General features: G+C 55.4%; 6 protein-coding genes across 6 annotated transcripts; all 6 read left to right on the top strand.

Annotated features, from left to right (window-relative positions):
* Positions 1–37: 37 nt before the first annotated feature.
* Positions 38–3,352, top strand: JKF63_00904 (uncharacterized protein; the record flags this gene model as incomplete). The annotated part of the gene is made up of 1 exon (XM_067896953.1): positions 38–3,352. One exon carries the CDS (start codon positions 38–40, stop codon positions 3,350–3,352), a length of 3,315 nt encoding a protein of 1,104 aa, XP_067753110.1.
* Positions 3,353–4,018: 666 nt separating this feature from the next.
* Positions 4,019–4,576, top strand: JKF63_00903 (uncharacterized protein; the record flags this gene model as incomplete). The annotated part of the gene is made up of 1 exon (XM_067896952.1): positions 4,019–4,576. One exon carries the CDS (start codon positions 4,019–4,021, stop codon positions 4,574–4,576), a length of 558 nt encoding a protein of 185 aa, XP_067753109.1.
* Positions 4,577–5,720: 1,144 nt separating this feature from the next.
* On the top strand, positions 5,721–6,491 carry JKF63_00902 (uncharacterized protein; the record flags this gene model as incomplete). The annotated part of the gene is made up of 1 exon (XM_067896951.1): positions 5,721–6,491. The coding sequence occupies one exon, from the start codon at positions 5,721–5,723 to the stop codon at positions 6,489–6,491; it is 771 nt and encodes a 256-aa protein (XP_067753108.1).
* Positions 6,492–8,696: 2,205 nt separating this feature from the next.
* Positions 8,697–10,151, top strand: JKF63_00901 (uncharacterized protein; the record flags this gene model as incomplete). Its single annotated transcript, XM_067896950.1, has 1 exon — positions 8,697–10,151. The coding sequence occupies one exon, from the start codon at positions 8,697–8,699 to the stop codon at positions 10,149–10,151; it is 1,455 nt and encodes a 484-aa protein (XP_067753107.1).
* Positions 10,152–12,513: 2,362 nt separating this feature from the next.
* Positions 12,514–13,740, top strand: JKF63_00900 (uncharacterized protein; the record flags this gene model as incomplete). The annotated part of the gene is made up of 1 exon (XM_067896949.1): positions 12,514–13,740. The coding sequence occupies one exon, from the start codon at positions 12,514–12,516 to the stop codon at positions 13,738–13,740; it is 1,227 nt and encodes a 408-aa protein (XP_067753106.1).
* Positions 13,741–14,910: 1,170 nt separating this feature from the next.
* Positions 14,911–16,017, top strand: JKF63_00899 (uncharacterized protein; the record flags this gene model as incomplete). The annotated part of the gene is made up of 1 exon (XM_067896948.1): positions 14,911–16,017. One exon carries the CDS (start codon positions 14,911–14,913, stop codon positions 16,015–16,017), a length of 1,107 nt encoding a protein of 368 aa, XP_067753105.1.
* Positions 16,018–16,298: the final 281 nt, after the last annotated feature.

The following is a 16,298-nucleotide window of genomic DNA, read 5'->3' as shown; positions in this document are numbered from 1 at the left end:
TGTGTTCTTCTTTCCCCACCCCCCACCCCTTCCGTTAATGCGCCGACTTAGACAGGAGACGCTGTCGTACCAGCCTCCTCATTTTATCTGGGTGGTCAACATTATCCGTCGAGCACAGGCCTCAATCTACCAAACGTCATGTAGCGGTGCGTCATTTGACAAACGCGCCACTGCCAACGAGACCACATCTTTTTTCCCAGAAAACCCGACCGTTGATGAGGTAGATGAGCAGCAGCGCCAACGTCGTCACCGCGGCAACAGCGTGGCGAACGCGTTGCTGGACGACATCTTCGAACTCGGCAAGAGGGTTGCCGATGAGCACAAGCGTAGTCGCGTGTCCATTCCCGCGTCGAGCCTGAGGAATCTCGGATCAAAGATCCGCGTACCGAAGGGCGGGGCCGCTTCAAAGGGCCCCACATCGCCTCCAGCGCCACGGGAGGTCTCGCTCGATGAGAAACCGGTAATCGAAGCACCACTGCTCTCGGCATCAGCGCCGGTCGTGAGCGCCGGCCTACGTCATCGCCGCGCTTCATCGCCTCCACCGGCGTCGCAGTCTGGTGAAGCAGCGTTGCCGCCTCTTCAGTCCTGGACACCAGCATTTGCTCTCACGCCACAGCACTTGGAGGCCACCTCCGACGCCCACGGAGCGTCCGACATTGCCTTCACTCTGGAGGAGTTGGAAAATACACTGTTCTCTCCAGCCCTGGAAAGCGTGGAGGGCGGTGCAACGATAGCGAAGGAAGGGGAACCGGCGAAGTTGTTCACTCCACCGCCGCTGCCACCACCACCGCCACCACCACCGATGGCTCCGGCACTGCCCTGCAGTGAAGCACCGCCTGCACCACCACAACCCGTTTCAGCCTCATCAACAGTGGACCCTGTAGGACCAGTGGCGCCACTTGCGGTCCACACTGCTGCACACCCGGAACCAGCGCACAACAAACCGACACCAGCCCCGTCAACAGTCGACATAGAGCCTTGTCTCTCCGTAGCGGAAAACCCCGCAACCACCATCCATGTTTCTTCTCATCACTACCCATCCTCAAAGTGCCGTTTTTCCCCAGATGGCCTGCCTACCCATGAGCCACACAGGGCACCCCTTCTCCAATGCAGGCTGCGTGGATCAGCGGTGGTGGTGAGCTTGAGACGCCCCTATCCGACTCCCCGTGAGCTGCTCGAGGCCCTTCACGAAGCAGTGTCGTTCGCTGAGTCATTGCCCACTCTCCCCCAGGGTTCGCGGCACGTGCACCTTGGAGTGGATTCGACGAACACAGCTTGTGCTTCGTGTGCGTTTCTAGAACCTGGGGGGTGGCCCGAGATCATCTCTCAGGCTGAGGAGCGCGTAGCGATCCAGTTTCTGAAAGAGCGACTTCTGCAACGCATGGCCGAGGGCCCTGAGCGTGGACTGTGCTACATTGCAGAGTTACGCCGAGTTGATGCCGATACCCCGCTGGTCATTCATGACACGGCTGCGGAGCTGTTGCTGGCCTGCACCGCGTATGAAATGGATCTCCTTGAGCCTTTCCGTACGATGCACCACACCCCCACGAAAGCCGTCGTCCAGCTTTCCTTCAGCGGGATCGGCGTGGGCGTGCTCCCAGCGCCTTGGACAGTTCGGCGACTCGCGCAGGCTGTGACTGCCCTCTGCAACAGTGAAGCGGAGCGCGCGTTGCTTCTAGAGGCGCTTGCACGCGCTGGAGGACGTCCTGCCGGTGTGATGGCTTCCACACTACCACGTAACATAGTTGCGGAAGTGATACAACGCCTGCACGCCATGCCTCATGAAGTTTCCGCTGCGCTCCTGATGAGCTGCACAGCTTTGACTGTACCTCCGAGGGAGGGTTTCACGGGCTCATCAGGGAAGCGCCCCACAGAGAAGTCGCTGTGGCTTCATGCTACGTGGTCCACGGCCAGGCGGTGGTGGGAGCGGGTGAAGGGGAGTACGTACGAAATGCGACCGGCGAGCAACAAAATATGTGCCACTTCCTCCACGCGCATGTCTGCCTGCGTCACTGCCAGCGAGGTCTGGTGGTGCTTGTGCGATGTGATGCTGTCGCCCGATGCCAATGAGTTCTCCACCTATCAGGCTATTTCCGACGCGATGCATTCTCTGCCGATACGGCGGAGCAGGCAAAACTACCTAGCCGTCGCCTCACCTGCGTTTGCGCTCACGACCAATTCCCCTTCACCCTTGTCTGCGGTTGTCGTTGACGTCACCGCCTCTTCACTGCGGCGCGCGTCTGTAGCCGACCTCGTGTGTGAGATTTGCGATCAGCCGGCAGACGTGATTTTGGTTCTTTCCCAGGAAGTACCACATCAGCAGAAACTGCAGTTCCTCGCCTCGCTACAGTTGGCGAACACCAGCAGTCACCACAGCGTCACCGTATTGCTTCCTGGCGACCCGGCAGGGGTGGCAGAGTGTGTGTGTCTGACGCGGTCGTCTGCCCACCTAGTACCGCAGCAAGCATTCGTCGAGGCATGTTCATCTAAGTTGCCCTGCTCTGATCCGCGCTGGCCACACCAGCTTGTCGAGGTGAGCGACGCTCGCACGTTGGCAGCTGCACCCGGCAGCGTGCCAGGCTTCCATGGCGCATCACCTGCATCGCTCGCAGAGCTGTATGTCACTCACGTCTGGCGCCATCCGTGTGTGACGACGCGTACGGGCACTGTAGGGTTGGAGATGTCCGCAACCGTGGCTTTCTGGTCTCAGCGGCTCATCACAGGTGCCAGGGGTGGAGCGAAGAGAGAGGCACTCGTGAAGCGATTCTACAGCACACATCTTGCGCCGCTTGTGTTGCTACGCCCGGACGCCACGGTTGACAGTTGGACGACACGCGGCGAGGAATCCATGGCAGAGCAGGGTGTGGCGACGTCAGCAACCGTGTCGAGGCTCATGAAGGGCATGAGTGCCGCATTGCCAATGCACCCCACTCTATCTGGCCGAGCTCTGCCTGCCAATGGCAGCCGTATCTGCGTTGTCGAGTGTGGCATTGCCTTTCTTTGTGTGCTCGACGTGGCTTGCCATAGTTTGCTTCGTCGGGCCATCGACTGCCCAGAGAAACTCAACGCTCTGTCGATCGCGGCTCTGGGCTTAGACAGCTCAGCCGGTGGTCTCGTGGAGACGGCGGACCGCGTCGCTGGCGACGATATGGGCAATCTTGTCTCCGCAATGGAACGGGCGGCGGTGGTGCATGGGATTCGTTTCGCCTCGCTTCCGTTGCTCCGGTGGTTGGGGGAAAGGCGGCTGCTCTTATATCAGCTAACCCCACACACGATTGATCGCTACATCACATACGCTCAGCAGCATGGCGTCGAGGCTGAAGGTGGCGTAGGCCAGGTCAGTTTTCAGTGACAGCATCGGGGGGGGGGGGGGAGGTAACCACGAATTGCGTCTGAGTCGACATAATCCCCTCCCTTCCTCCTCCTTCTCCCCCTCCCCTCGTGTAGCTGTCACACAGGTGAATCATTGGAGTTTGTGCACCTCACATTGGTCTTGAGCACCAAAAAGAGAGACTCAAGGAACTGTGATAGGAGGGGGCAGATGACAACAAGGCGGAGAGGATAACTGGCGTGGGTAAGAGGGGAAAGGAAGGGGGGGGGGTACAGAGGGATGCTCTGAGAGGAACCAGCCCTTGGGAATGAGCAGAGCGCATATGCAGGCAGATTTCCCGATTCTGCGGCTGCCATGCCTGTCAGCTACGCGTATTCCTTACCCATTGTCATTTGCTTCATCTTTGATTCTGCACGTGTTCGCGAGAGCGTGTCAACTGCTATGTACCCTTGTTCCTTTTTTTTCGTGTGTGTGTGTGTTTTACTTAGCCGTGGATTTGGTCCGCACAACGCTGGGAACTGTTCCACCATTCTTCTCCCTTGCCCCATTGCTCCTCTCCTTGTGCTCTCTTTGATGCTGCCCCCCCACCGGCAGGCTCTGTGAGCAAAAGTGTGTGGCGCAGCGCCTCTGTATATACACATTTACACATTCATGCGCGTGAGAATAAATTCATTAGATTAGGAGACCATGGTATTGAACAAGTGGGCAGTAGTGACCAAAAGCGCTCCGCCTCCTGCGGGTCTGCGGCCGCTGGCACGGCTGGTCTCCCCCAACCCAAAGTTGCGTCCAACAGACTACAAAATTCCCTACGTACTTCGCACCTTCATCAAGGATCGACATTTGAGTGAGGTGCAGCACATCGAGAACCGTGGCATGTACCGCGAAGAGCTGGCGATTGAGCGGTCACGATTCCCGCGCATGGACAAGACGCTGATAATCCAGACAGACGGCTCGCTGAACGAGCGCGAGTTTGAGTTTGCGGTACCTCCAGTGGTGGCACTTTTTCAGGATCGTCTGTCCGCCTACCGCCAGCGGCAAGTTGCACTGGCCAAGATCGGTAAACTGAAGCGCATCAAGAGCTGGGAGACACCAATCCGCGGCAAGGAGTCGCTGAACCCGGTGTGCAACGCGCTTGTTTTCCCTTATTGTGTTCCCAAGAAGATGTTGGTGCGGCCACGCGCCGTAGATCCACTCAGCGCCAAGAGTATGGCTGACAGCCGAAGCAACCGCGAGGAGTCGTCATGATCACCTCTTGGGGCGGGTGGGGGACTATACTCAAATGAGTTGTGTTATCGCCTAGCTTTGGTGTGTGAGTTCTATCGTTCACAGTTTCTGAGTTTCCGGTTGCCCAGGAAAGATGATCCAGGAAACGAATGAAGTAATAGCGGACCATTTCGGTAACGTGAGTAAAGCAAAAGCGTAGGTCGAGCTCGTTTCGACGACGTTGATTCAGATGGGCGGTCGGAGGAAGCCGGGGGAACGGTGGAGGGGAAGGGGGCTGCCACTCCTTTTCCTCTCGATTAACAGATTGCTTTCGTTTGTGTGTGTGGGGAGGGGTGTGTGGCTGCTTGCGCCTTGACCCGCTCGGGGGGATTTCCGCCCTGCACGCGCGCGCACATGCGCCACCTTTTTCTTTCACCTCCAAACATTTATAGTCACGTGGTCATTTGTCCTCTTCGTTCCTCTTTCCTTTCCCCACTTCGTATACATATATATATATATATGTGTGTGTGTGTGTGTGCACAATTTTGGGTGCCTGCATGCCCCACGGTCTGCATCCGTCGGATGCCACACCGCTAACGGCACGGTGCCGCTTTTTCATTCAGCTCTCTGGGCAACTACACCCGTTTCCCATTACGGTTACTCTTCTTCCTTTCCTATCATTCTTTTCTCTCTTTTTTTTTTGAGTTGCACGCACGTCAACTATCCCACCTTCTCGCCAAGAAGGGCTTCAATACCCCCTCCCCCCTCCCTCCCCCTGCCTCGCTTAGCCGAGAGGGGAACCCCCCAAAACACGCACTTCCTTCAACTCCTGTCCAAGTTGGTGTTTGATGGGTGAGTCCTCCTTGAATTCCATCGATCTTTCTGTGTCCACATTTTGCCCCCCCCCCCCAACTTTCCCCCTGTTTTTATTAGTACCCCTTTATCACTGGGTGACGGGTGACAGCCGTAAGTGGGTACATTGCCGTCTCTACTTTTTTTTTGGTTCTGTGCCTGTATTCGCACTTCATGATGCTTTGAGGTTTGCACTGGTGACAACTCTCTCCGTTTCGTGATTACTCGTCGCCGCCCCCTCTTTTCCCCCCCCCCCATTTGGATGTATTCCCACTTCTCCAAGCTCTCCTCACCTCAAATTTTCGCTTCCACTCTCGCTCGCGCGGTGCGCAACATGTCGACTGATCCCAACTCCTTTGAGGCGATCAAGCCGAGGCTGACGAAGGAAACGCTGCAGGACATTGAAGGACTCGATCCTCACAAGCACGGCTTTGGTCGTGAGGAGTGCTGCGGTCCAATCCCTGCCAAGATGATCGGAAGTATGACCCTGGGAGAGCACATATTTCTGAACACGCGTATCCCGGTGAGGGAGTGGGACAAGAAAACGGAGAACGTGCCTGGCTTCAAGGAATTGAGTCAACGTATCAAGTTGAAGTGCCCGGATGCAAGTTTAACTGTTTCACACGACGGCAAGGGTACAGACGACTCAATCCTACACTTCAAGCTCATCGGCGACAAGAAGGCGGTGACAATTACGCAGTACAGCGGCGTTTCAGAGCCCTATGAGCTGCCGTGGGAGGCGAAGGGCGCACTTGCTGTCGACCGGTCGGGCGAGTACTTCATCTTTATCTGCTCTCACTCCTCTCGCGATGCGCGCTGTGGTTACTGCGGCCTTGTCTTGGTTGACCTTTTTCGCCATGCCATTCTGGAGAAGATGGGCGCCGCTGGGGCGGAGAGGGTAACCGTCTACTCATGCGCGCATTTGGGCGGTCACATCTATGCGGGCAACGTAATTGTCTACAGCCGCCACGGTGGCATCTGCTACGGTCTTTTCAAACCCGAGGACGTGCAGGCCGTGGTGGATGCCATCGCGGAGGACCAGGGTGCGATTGCAGCGTCACTCAAGAACCGTGTTCGTGGGCAGATGATGCCCAGCCTTGCTTAAGAGATGATGGGCCTCGAGGCAAGGACAACGGAGAGGCTTGGTAGAGGATGGGAGGGCTTCCTGGTGAGAGAGCGAAACATCATTGCTTGGGGGAGGGGGGAGCGGTGGGAGAAGTCAGAGTGTGTCACTGAGCTGTTTTATTTTCCTCAGGTCTTTTTCGTCTCCACGGGGTGTGTCTCCATGCGTGAGCTTTGTGAAGACGTGTGTTTGTGTGTGTGTGTGTGCTTGGAGGAGGAAGGCGAGAGCCTCTGGTGCCTTGATGCCCAGCATCTCTCCGCGCCCAGGATTCCGCTTAGCGTAGAAGACGCAACCACAACAGAGTCTCTCACCTTGTAAAGTATGCCGTGTTCCTCTCGTCGACCCCCCCCCTCCCCCTCCCCCCGCAGTTGTTCTTGCACTTGGCAATAGGCTTGATGTCGTACAATTTGCCATTCAAGAGCGCCGGTCAACTGAAGCGGTTTTCTTGATTTCCCTCCTCTTCTTTGCCTCGTATCGCTGCGTCGTGTGTGTGTTTCTTCTTGCTTTCGTTTTTTGTATTCATGCGTCGGGGGGGAGGGGGGGAGGACTGTACGCCAATCGAGGCCATTGTGTGTTACTTTATGCCCTTTGTAAGCCCCGAGCTCCATCCCCCATTCGCAGCCCTTATCGTTTTAGATCTCATCTTTTCTGGGCTTTCTTGCACCCCACCCCCTTTTCCTCCCCTCGATTCCCCTCCACAAGACGAACAGCTCTGCCCACTATGGGGAGGCGATGCATGTTCCCCCTTCCTCTCGTTCCGTCTGTTCCTCGTGCGTGTGTATATATACATATATGTATGTATATATGTGTGTGTGTGTGTGTATACCGAGAAAGGCTGTGCTTCGGCATTTCCTCGTATCAGGAGTGCGTGTCAAAAGAGCGGAGAGTCTCATACCCCCCCCCCCCCTCCTCAAAAAAAAAAATGGGGGTTGCTGTTTTGCCTCTACTTTCTGCGACTCTGAGGGGCTGTAACAAAACTTGCGCGCTGATGTGCATGTGCTTTGGTGCCAAAGGCCAGCAAAGCGTGTTTGTCTCGCCGTCGTCGTCGTCGTCTCTGGATAACGTACACTCCAGCACCATGAATGGGTGGAGGAGAGAAAGTGATGACCACTGCCATCGTTTGAGGAGACATCTTTTTTTTTTGGTGGTGGTGGTGGTGGTGATGAGGGGTTCATTTTACATGCGCGCCTACAAATGCTTGCAGTGCTCTTCTTCTTTCGGTAACCCCCTGTTCACATGGTTCAATTCTAGTGTACAGGTCGATACGCACGTTGTAGCGCTGTGGCGAAAGCATCTCCTTATTGTGCACAGGGGGGGGGGCCTGCCCAGATGAAAACTTGCGAGCTGTGATCGAGCGGGCCTTTTTTTTTTCCCCCTCCTTCCCTCTCTGGAGGCACTGTATCTGCAGAGCAACAACAAAACGACCACACATAGATGATGTACACGGGCACACATATGTTTGAATGCCAATGAGCGAAGCAATCGTGAGTGAGTGGAATAATAATAATAAAAGGATGCACATAAATAGCCAAGGGCGTTGCCAAAGTCAAATGAGGTGTCTTTCCCTGGGGTGCGTGTCGGGGTGAGGTGGCGGAGAAGCAGAGCTGCTCACCGCTGTGGGCTGTCTGCTGTCAATATCCGGGAACCAAAACAAGATTTAGCATACTCGGTCTCAGTTGCGGAGGCAATAGTTTACTTGGTGATCCTTGGCTTTCATCTATTTGTCTTGTGCTTCCTCTTCACTCGCTTTTTTTTTGCGGATAACAGCACGCACGCACGCTTTCGCCGCCTTTTGAGCTTCGTCGGCTTTAGTACTCCACCGCCTCCATATCTCTTCACCGGTGTGGTGTGTGTGTATTCCCTCGCTCCCTCCACCAGACCCCCGCTTCCGATCGGGCCAGCAGAGCTGCCGTCGTGTGCGTATCTGCAACATTTTGTTTTTCCTTTGGTGATCCATTTAGACCCGAACTTCTATACCAGCCCTTGCACTCTGAAGAGCTTGCTGTTATCCGCGGATATACTCTAGAGGTCGCTATGAGTTGACTGCATGGAGGACCACACAACACTACTTCTCTCTCCTGGGGCGGTCTGCTGCTGCTGCTGCTGCTGCTGACACTCGCGTACCGTTTGGTGCTTTCTGCTCACTTTTTCACTTTGTTTGATTAGTAGACCTAAAATTCACCATCAATGACGGAGCTATGCAGCGTCTTGTTGGAGTTTCCGTACGCGGAGGCGACCACAGCATCAGCCAAACGCACCGCAGTTGCTCAGCAGGATGCGTCTCAGCCGTGGGCCACGTCCATCGTCGAATCGACGACGGTGTGCACAGAGAGCAAAGTCTTTGTAATCGGAGGCTTTGATGTTTCCACACAGCGTATCGTGTCCCACGTGCGCATGTGGGACGTGGCAACGCGCGTCTGGACGCGACTGCCCGATGCCCCGGTCCGTGTTTCTCACGCCAGCGCTGCTGCTGTACCTGCCGCTGAGTCCATTGTCTTATTTGGTGGATGGGACGGCGAGAAGTGCAGCGCCGAGCTATGGCTTCTTCACCCTTTGCAGCACAAAGGCAGCACTCCTGGCCCGGACGGCACCTCTCCAGTGGGTCACGCGGGGACTGGAAAAGGAGGCGCCTCTAACGCCCCCGCAAATGGACGTGGACGGTCGGTGAAGGGGGATGATGATACCTTGTATCAATGGAATCGTTTGGAGGCCGACCCGCTGGTGTCTCCGCGACCGGCGGGACGCTACGGACACGCGCTCGCTGCTGGGGTTTGCGAGCCTACATCGCTTTGGCACAATAACCTATCAACACCTCCAGCCGCGGCGCTGCAGCAGCCTTCTGGCGTGTCTTCAACGGCTGTCGTTGCAGCGCCGACGCTCTCTGGTGTCCCGACACCGACGGTTATGGAGCCCGTCTTGTACGTCTTTGGAGGTAACGACACCACCTCATGGTTTAATGACGTGTGGCGGCTCTGGCTCACTCCATCCATCCAGCGAAGCGTAGCGCACTGGGAGAAGCTGAAGGTGGCTCCAGGTGTCAATCCATGTCCGCGGGAGGTCGCTGTGCTGGCGTTCGATGCGACTCGGCAGTGTCTTTGGCTCTACGGCGGCCGCACCGCCACAGCGATCCTTGATGACTTGTGGTGTTTATCTTTGCTCTGCACTTCAGGGTCGTCTAGTTGCACGTGGACACCTGTCCAGCAACTGAGCGGACAGACCGTCGCACCCACTCGCAGGGATCTGTTTTCACGGTGTGTGCCGACCGCGGCAGTGGTGGACGACGGAAGTCTCTACGTGGTGTTCAGCGACAATCCAGCGCCAGTGAAGCGCCTCGCCGGGGATCTTCAAATACCGATCTACCGTTTTTGTCTGACAACACATCAGCAGCGCGCTCTCTCCCTGTCCGAAGAGGAAGTCTCAAGTCGTCCTTCCACCGCCTTGCGGTCTTCGATCCGCGGCAGTCAGCGAACGCAACCGTTTCATTTTGTCGCATCTTGTGCGTGCAGTCGCTTTTTATTCTGGCTGAAGGAGTACGTGGGCGCCGAGTCTGCCAACCCGAACAGCAGGCCGGCAGTGGTGCATGTGGAGCTGAACGTACCCGCTGCGAGACCTACCAAGCGGCGCTCGGAGCGCAATCGATAGTGGCACAACAGAATGCTTTTGCTGGCGCAGTTATCGGCTGGCGCCCCCCTTCTCTTCCCTTCCCTCCACAGACACACATATGCACTTCCCAATGCAAATTGTTTTCGGTTTGCCCTTCCCCCCCCCCCCCCCGGCTCAGTGCGTGGGTCTTTTGTGTGTGTGTGTGTGCTAGGTGGGCACTGTTACCACTTATACAGTGAACAGCTCGTGTTTAATGTGGATTGCCGCCCTCTGTTCTATCACCTTTCTTTCTGGCCTCTTCACACGAGTCCAATCTGCGTCATTATATATCCTCGTTTTTTTTTTCTTCGTCCACACGGTACAGTACGGCGCTGTCCTCGCCCCGGTCATCTTCACCTTCTCTCTCCCTACTGTACCCCCCTACCCCCTTCCTGATGTAGCTCACATACCCTCAGCTGTTTTGATTAGGAAGCACTTGCCCATTTGATACTGCTGTCGACGCTGTTGGTGTCTCTCACTTGTCCATGTTCTTTCCTCCCCCCTCCCCATTATGTTATTGCCACCTCTCATCTACTCCGTCGATTTCCCTTTTTTCGTTTGTTTTTATAAGACACCTCTTTCTGCTCTTCCTCACCGCCTCCCCCTCTCCCCCTTTTCTTCTCCCCGCATCTTTTGAGAGGGGGACGGGGTAGACGCCCTCACCCCCCCTCCTTCGTGCCCTGAAGAAACTACAAGAGACGATGGCACTGATGGGAGGGGAGGCACGTGTGTTTGTTTCTCGTCGCATATCCTCCCCAATCCTCACCCCTCTCTTTCTCATTTTCACGTTCACTGTGACGCATACCAACAATTTGGCAAGTCAGTGAGGGGGGAGGGGTCAATAGAGAGGGGAGTCACTCGGAAACTTTAGCTTCACAGATGGACAAGGAAAGAGTGATAAGGCGGTGGGTGACCCTTGAGTTACACTTTCCTTTTTATTCGATGGATTTACTCACTTCCTCTGCCTTTAGGGGAGGGGGAGGGCGGGCATCACAGTGCCGTCTTATGCTCGTGATACTGGCGAGACCCCTCCGCCCCCCACCCTCGTTTCGTCTTTTCGTTTTTCCTCGCCTTTCTTGGTTATGTTTTCACCAAGAAACCCTCTTTTTTTCCCGTGCCTGCCCCCTCCCCCCCCTCTTCCTTCAACTCCGGAACCCGCCCTGTCCAACAATCCTCTTTTTTTACCTCGTATTGTTTTGGCATTTTTGTGCCGCGAAGATGAGGAGACACGGGTGTGGCCTGTTGGGCCGTCTGCGTGCGTGTTGATCTGCGTCTTCCGTCTCCCCCCGCGCCATACCGACTTGCTGAGGCACTCAATCCTCACTGACTTTCTCGACAATTCCCCAGCTAGTTTATGGTCCACTTGTATGCGCTAAAAATATACACAAAACGGGAAATGTATTGAGAGAGAGAGAGTACATATAGAAAGGGGAGAGGGCGGTGACAGCGAGGCGCCAGGGAGTGGGAGGGGGAGGGGGTTGGTCCTCCCCCGATTGCGCGTACTTACTTTAATTGGCTGGGTGGATTTTTTTTTGTTACAGGAGGAATCCCATTTTTTTAAAAGGTTCGACTTTTTTTTTGGCACACCATTCCTGCAGTGGCGTTGAACTCCGTGCCCCCCCCCTCCCTCTCCCTCCCCCTCCCATCCGCGGGTCTCTCTGCAGGTATGTTATTCTAGTGAAGGACGTGAAGTGCAGCAATGGCGTGGTTTCGCTTGGGGGAAAACGAACACGAAAAACATGTTTGTATGGATGCAGTCCAGCAAAACGCCATGAAGTTAAAATCTGTAAAGTACGGGGGAGGGGGAAATCGCGGGACTCTTTCAGACATCCGAGTCTTTTTTGTTAGTAATTTTGTTTATTTCTCTAGATGAAGTGGAGGAGAATGTCAGCTCCATATTGCGCTCGTTGGTACGGCAAATATCATCTCCTCCTCGTGCGAGAAAGCTTCCACTGTCACGCACTCCGCCATATCTTGGGCTTCGGTGGAATTCACTGTTTTTCTCTGTACTCTCCTCGCTCTCTGAAGATGCGCGTCGTTTTTTTCGAGAGTTGCACAACGTCCACGCTCCCATCCTTCATGCTTACTTTCGGGACCACACGCCCATTTTATGTGTTTGGTCCTTGTTGGTCTTTTTCAGCGATTCTCCTCTTTTCTCCCCCTTTTCTCTGAATATTGGGTCTGACAGCGGAGCTTTGTGTATCACTTGCGGCCTTCGCGACCGTCTTGTCAACTCAGCTGACGACACGGGCGGGAAAAGTCTTTGAGGCACATTTTTCCTTTCCGCCGCTTTTTTTTCTTCTTGTTCCACCACTTGGTACCGCGTCAGCTTTTTACAGACACAGCTTGCAGTCTCATCAAGATGAGCGAGGGTCTGCGAAAGCGTTTTGCAGGGGACCAGTTGACCCGAGACGACGATGGGGAAAGTCGCGCTGATGAGGAGTTTCTGACGACCCCACAGGTTGCCGATGAGTCTGAGATGGCTACCCGTCGTGTCGTACGAGTGCGTCGCACTGATCGGGGCTCATCGTCGAGCGCCTTTGCGAACACCCCTTCTCTTTTCAAGGACGTAGCAGTCGCGAGTGATAAGGAGCCTCCCGCGTTTAAGGTTTCGTTTGGCGCTGGAAGCGTCGTCAAGGGCACGGCAGTTGGGGGTTCGCCTGCCGCGTTGGCGTCATCCTCAACTCAACCGACGTCGTCATTGGTGCACCCCCCCGCCACTACACCTACGGCATTCAGATTTGGTGGGAACGCCACGGCTCCCGCAACTGCGGAGTCTTCGAAGACACCGACGATTTCATTTCCCTTGGGCGCTTCGACAACGGACAGTGGCAACGGATCCACGAAAATGGGTAGCAGTTTTTTTGGCTCCACCTCTGCTTCTTCAGGCACTGCGAGCAGTTCAGCGGGCGGTCTTAGTTTTGGCTTTGGCTCCGCGGGCATCCCCAGCGCCACTAAGACGGATGAGCCCCCATCGAAGGAACCCGCACCAGCGGTATCGACGGCGATGGCGGAGCCCAAAGCTCCTGTCTTCGGAGCGGGCTCGTTTAACTTTGGTTCCGCGGTTAACAGCTTTGTGGAGGCCCGGAAGAAGATACAGGAGGAGAAACATGACCAAATATCCGAGGCAGACGGCGGGGGTGATGATAACAGCGACAAGGCACCTAAGGACGACGCGGACGGCTCCGGCTTTGGCAGTGAAATTGTCGAGCAGGCGGCTCGCAACGTTTTGGCCACGGCACCCTCGAAACTGTTTGTCTTTGCAAAGGGAGATGGTGATGCGCCAGGCCGGTGGGTGGAGCGCGGGATCGGGGAGGCGAAAATCATTGCAGAAGAGAAAAAGACGGAGGCTGGGGTTCACGTTCATCGACTCCTAGTCCGTGGCGGCTACGCCCTTAACGCGACCGTCGGCAAGAACCTTTTTACGCTCTCCAAGACGGAGGCGAAGCATCTCATCTTGGCGGTCGCCACCAGCGAGGGCCCGCACACGTACCTTCTCAAGTTTACCGGCCCCAACGCCGAGGCGAACACGAAGAAGTTCTCCGAGGCGATTAAGCAGATCATGGAGGAGCCGGAGAAGGCCGGCTGAGAGGCATCGCTTTCACAGCTCTCCTCGGGTTTTTTTTGTCTCTCACGCGCTCTTTCCCGTGCTGTTCTGAAATCGAGTGGCGTTATCGCGTGCCCCGTGTGTGTGTGTGTGTGTGTTTGTGTGTGCGTAGGAGAAGTAGTAGGGTGATATTAACCGCCTTGATGAAATTTGTTTGCACGCATGCAGCTGTTGAAGAAAAGAAGCTCCCCTATTGGCCACCTAGAGCGATGCTTTCTAAAGCTGCTGTAGGGTACCCCCCCCCCTGTTGCTGTGGCACACCGGCTGACGTACGCAGTGCTTTACTTGGGGTCGCAGAGCTACTCATGTGATGCCCTTGCAAGAATGTCGACAATAGATGGAAAGAAAGAGAAAAAGGGGAATACCTCCACCAAGTAATGATCATAACAACAAAAAAATGTGTTCTCGGAAAAAATGAGTCATCGTCCCCCCTTCCCCCTTCCTCCCCCTGCCGCCGTTTGTACTCGCAATATTCCAATGCTTCGCACACACGATGGTGCTCGGGATGCTCACTTACACAAGTTTTCTCCCCATTTAACACCCCCCCCTCCATCTGATCTATAACTTGGTCTCTCTCTCTCTCCCTCTCTGTTATTTGGATTGCCCTGAGGCATACTTTCGGTTTGCCTCTGGCATACGCCAATCATTTTTTTTAACCCTCGCTGCGTTGTGTCGCGCTCTTTGCCTGTACTTTCCTTTTCTCCCTCTACAATTAGGCATTTCTGTTTTCTGCTCTTCTTCGGATATTCGCCTCATTGCCTCCAGCGTTGACTTGCTTTTTTTTCTTCTTCCACGGGTCTGCTCGTGTGTGTATGTCGTGAGCAGACGCGCGCCATCTCTCACCACCTCCCATCTCCGCTCCTCTTCTGAGTACCCCTTACCCCGCACCGAGGGTACGGAACTCCGGTCTCTCCCTGCTTTTCGTCTCTCCCCCCTCTACCATATGGGTGGATCGGCGGACACATAAGCGCTATAGTGCATTCATGTCCGTCTGGGTGCCTCTCCGTTGACGTTGCATTGACCCACCTCTGACGGAGGGCCTGGCTTTGTGCTGTGAGGTCAAAGTGGCGCGTGAGCGTGAGAAGCAAGAAAGGAAAAACACAGAAAAACACTGGGCTTTTCGTTTCCAAGCATATTTACAGCGGCGAGCTCATGTCTGCTTTGTTTGCCTCCCGCGCCGCCCAAGCTGAATTCGCGGGGCCGGCCGGCATCGTCGAGTCTCTGCAGATTCTGCGTTCTCAAAACCCGTATTATATGTCCGTTTTGTACCCCTCTTCAGAGCAAGTTGAGGATTTGAACGCAGTCATCAGATGTTTGCGCCTCCAGCTTGAGGGTGGGGTGAGCGAGGCGACGGGTGACGAAACGGCGTACGAGCTGGCCGTTGCGCTTCTGTGGCACTCCGATGCAGCGCTCGTCCAGGAAGGCGTGGAGCTAATGTTGTATCTGTTAAAGGGGCGTTGGGAGGAGTATTGGACCACCGTGGTATGCAAGACACACGGGGCCGTGGCTGGCGACGACGACGACGACGACGGTGAGGAGGCTCGAAGACAAGCCGTTCAAAGCGCCTCAAACGTCGACCACGACAGCGACAATAACGTGGCTCGTCGTCATAATAGCGTGAGCATCTCTGCAGGTTCAGATGAGGGACAATGCTCAAGTACAAGTGGTGGCGCTGCAGATGTGGATCACTGTTCCCTTCGTCGCCCTGGCGATACAGTCGCCAACAGCACCACAATCAGGGGACCGCGCGTGATCCGGCGTGGTTTCGCTGTTCAGCTCGCCACGGCCCCGCCTCCCCCAGAAGACGAATGTAGATCGGCTCCCCTTTCTTTAGTGCGTGACCGCGGGCCGTCTGTGGGGCCCTCAGGGTGCGTGGGTGGCGCATCAGTCGCCCCATCCTCTTCATCTAATACTACTACTTCTGAGATTATTGGTACACTGAGCCCGCAGAGGTCATCTGATGCGAGGAACACCGCTCCAGGCACGGCAGACTCAAGCGCCCACAAATGCTCCTGGGCTTGTGAGGACGCTCAGTCGCATCAAGAGCGCCTGGCGAAGTGCAACTACCACCTTGCCGTCGGCTACACGAAGCTCCGCAACAACGATGAGGCCCTCTTTTACGTCGACAACATGCTGCGGTTCACCCCTTGTAGCGAGGAGGGGCTGCTGCTACGGCGCTTATTGTGTGCTCGATTGAATGTAAAGCATATTTTTCTTCTCCACGTCCCACTCTTGCCTAAATTTTTTCTCTTTCTGTAGATGTCTGTGTGTGTGTGTGTGTGTGGTGAAATGAGGGCTGTGTGAATGGATGTCCAAAGGCAGATGGAAATCGTAAGCGAAGATCAATGCCTGCTGTGCTCTGACACGAGTCAGGCGAGTTGCCCAGGTGATTGAGAGTGCACAGCATGAGTGATGCCAGGAGACATCTTGGTGTTTTTTTTATGTGTAAATTTGTGTCTCTCTAAAATGTTGCGGACATAGTCGCACTGTTTTTCCCTGGCGCCCCCCTCCCCTCCCCTGTTGTCCTCGCTTCTGGCCTT

This window comes from Porcisia hertigi, chromosome 36 (assembly GCF_017918235.1).
Source record: "Porcisia hertigi strain C119 chromosome 36, whole genome shotgun sequence".
Classification (NCBI taxonomy): Eukaryota; Euglenozoa; class Kinetoplastea; order Trypanosomatida; family Trypanosomatidae; genus Porcisia; species Porcisia hertigi.
Note: the sequence above shows the minus strand (reverse complement) of the source record. Positions and strands in the feature narration are given on the sequence as shown.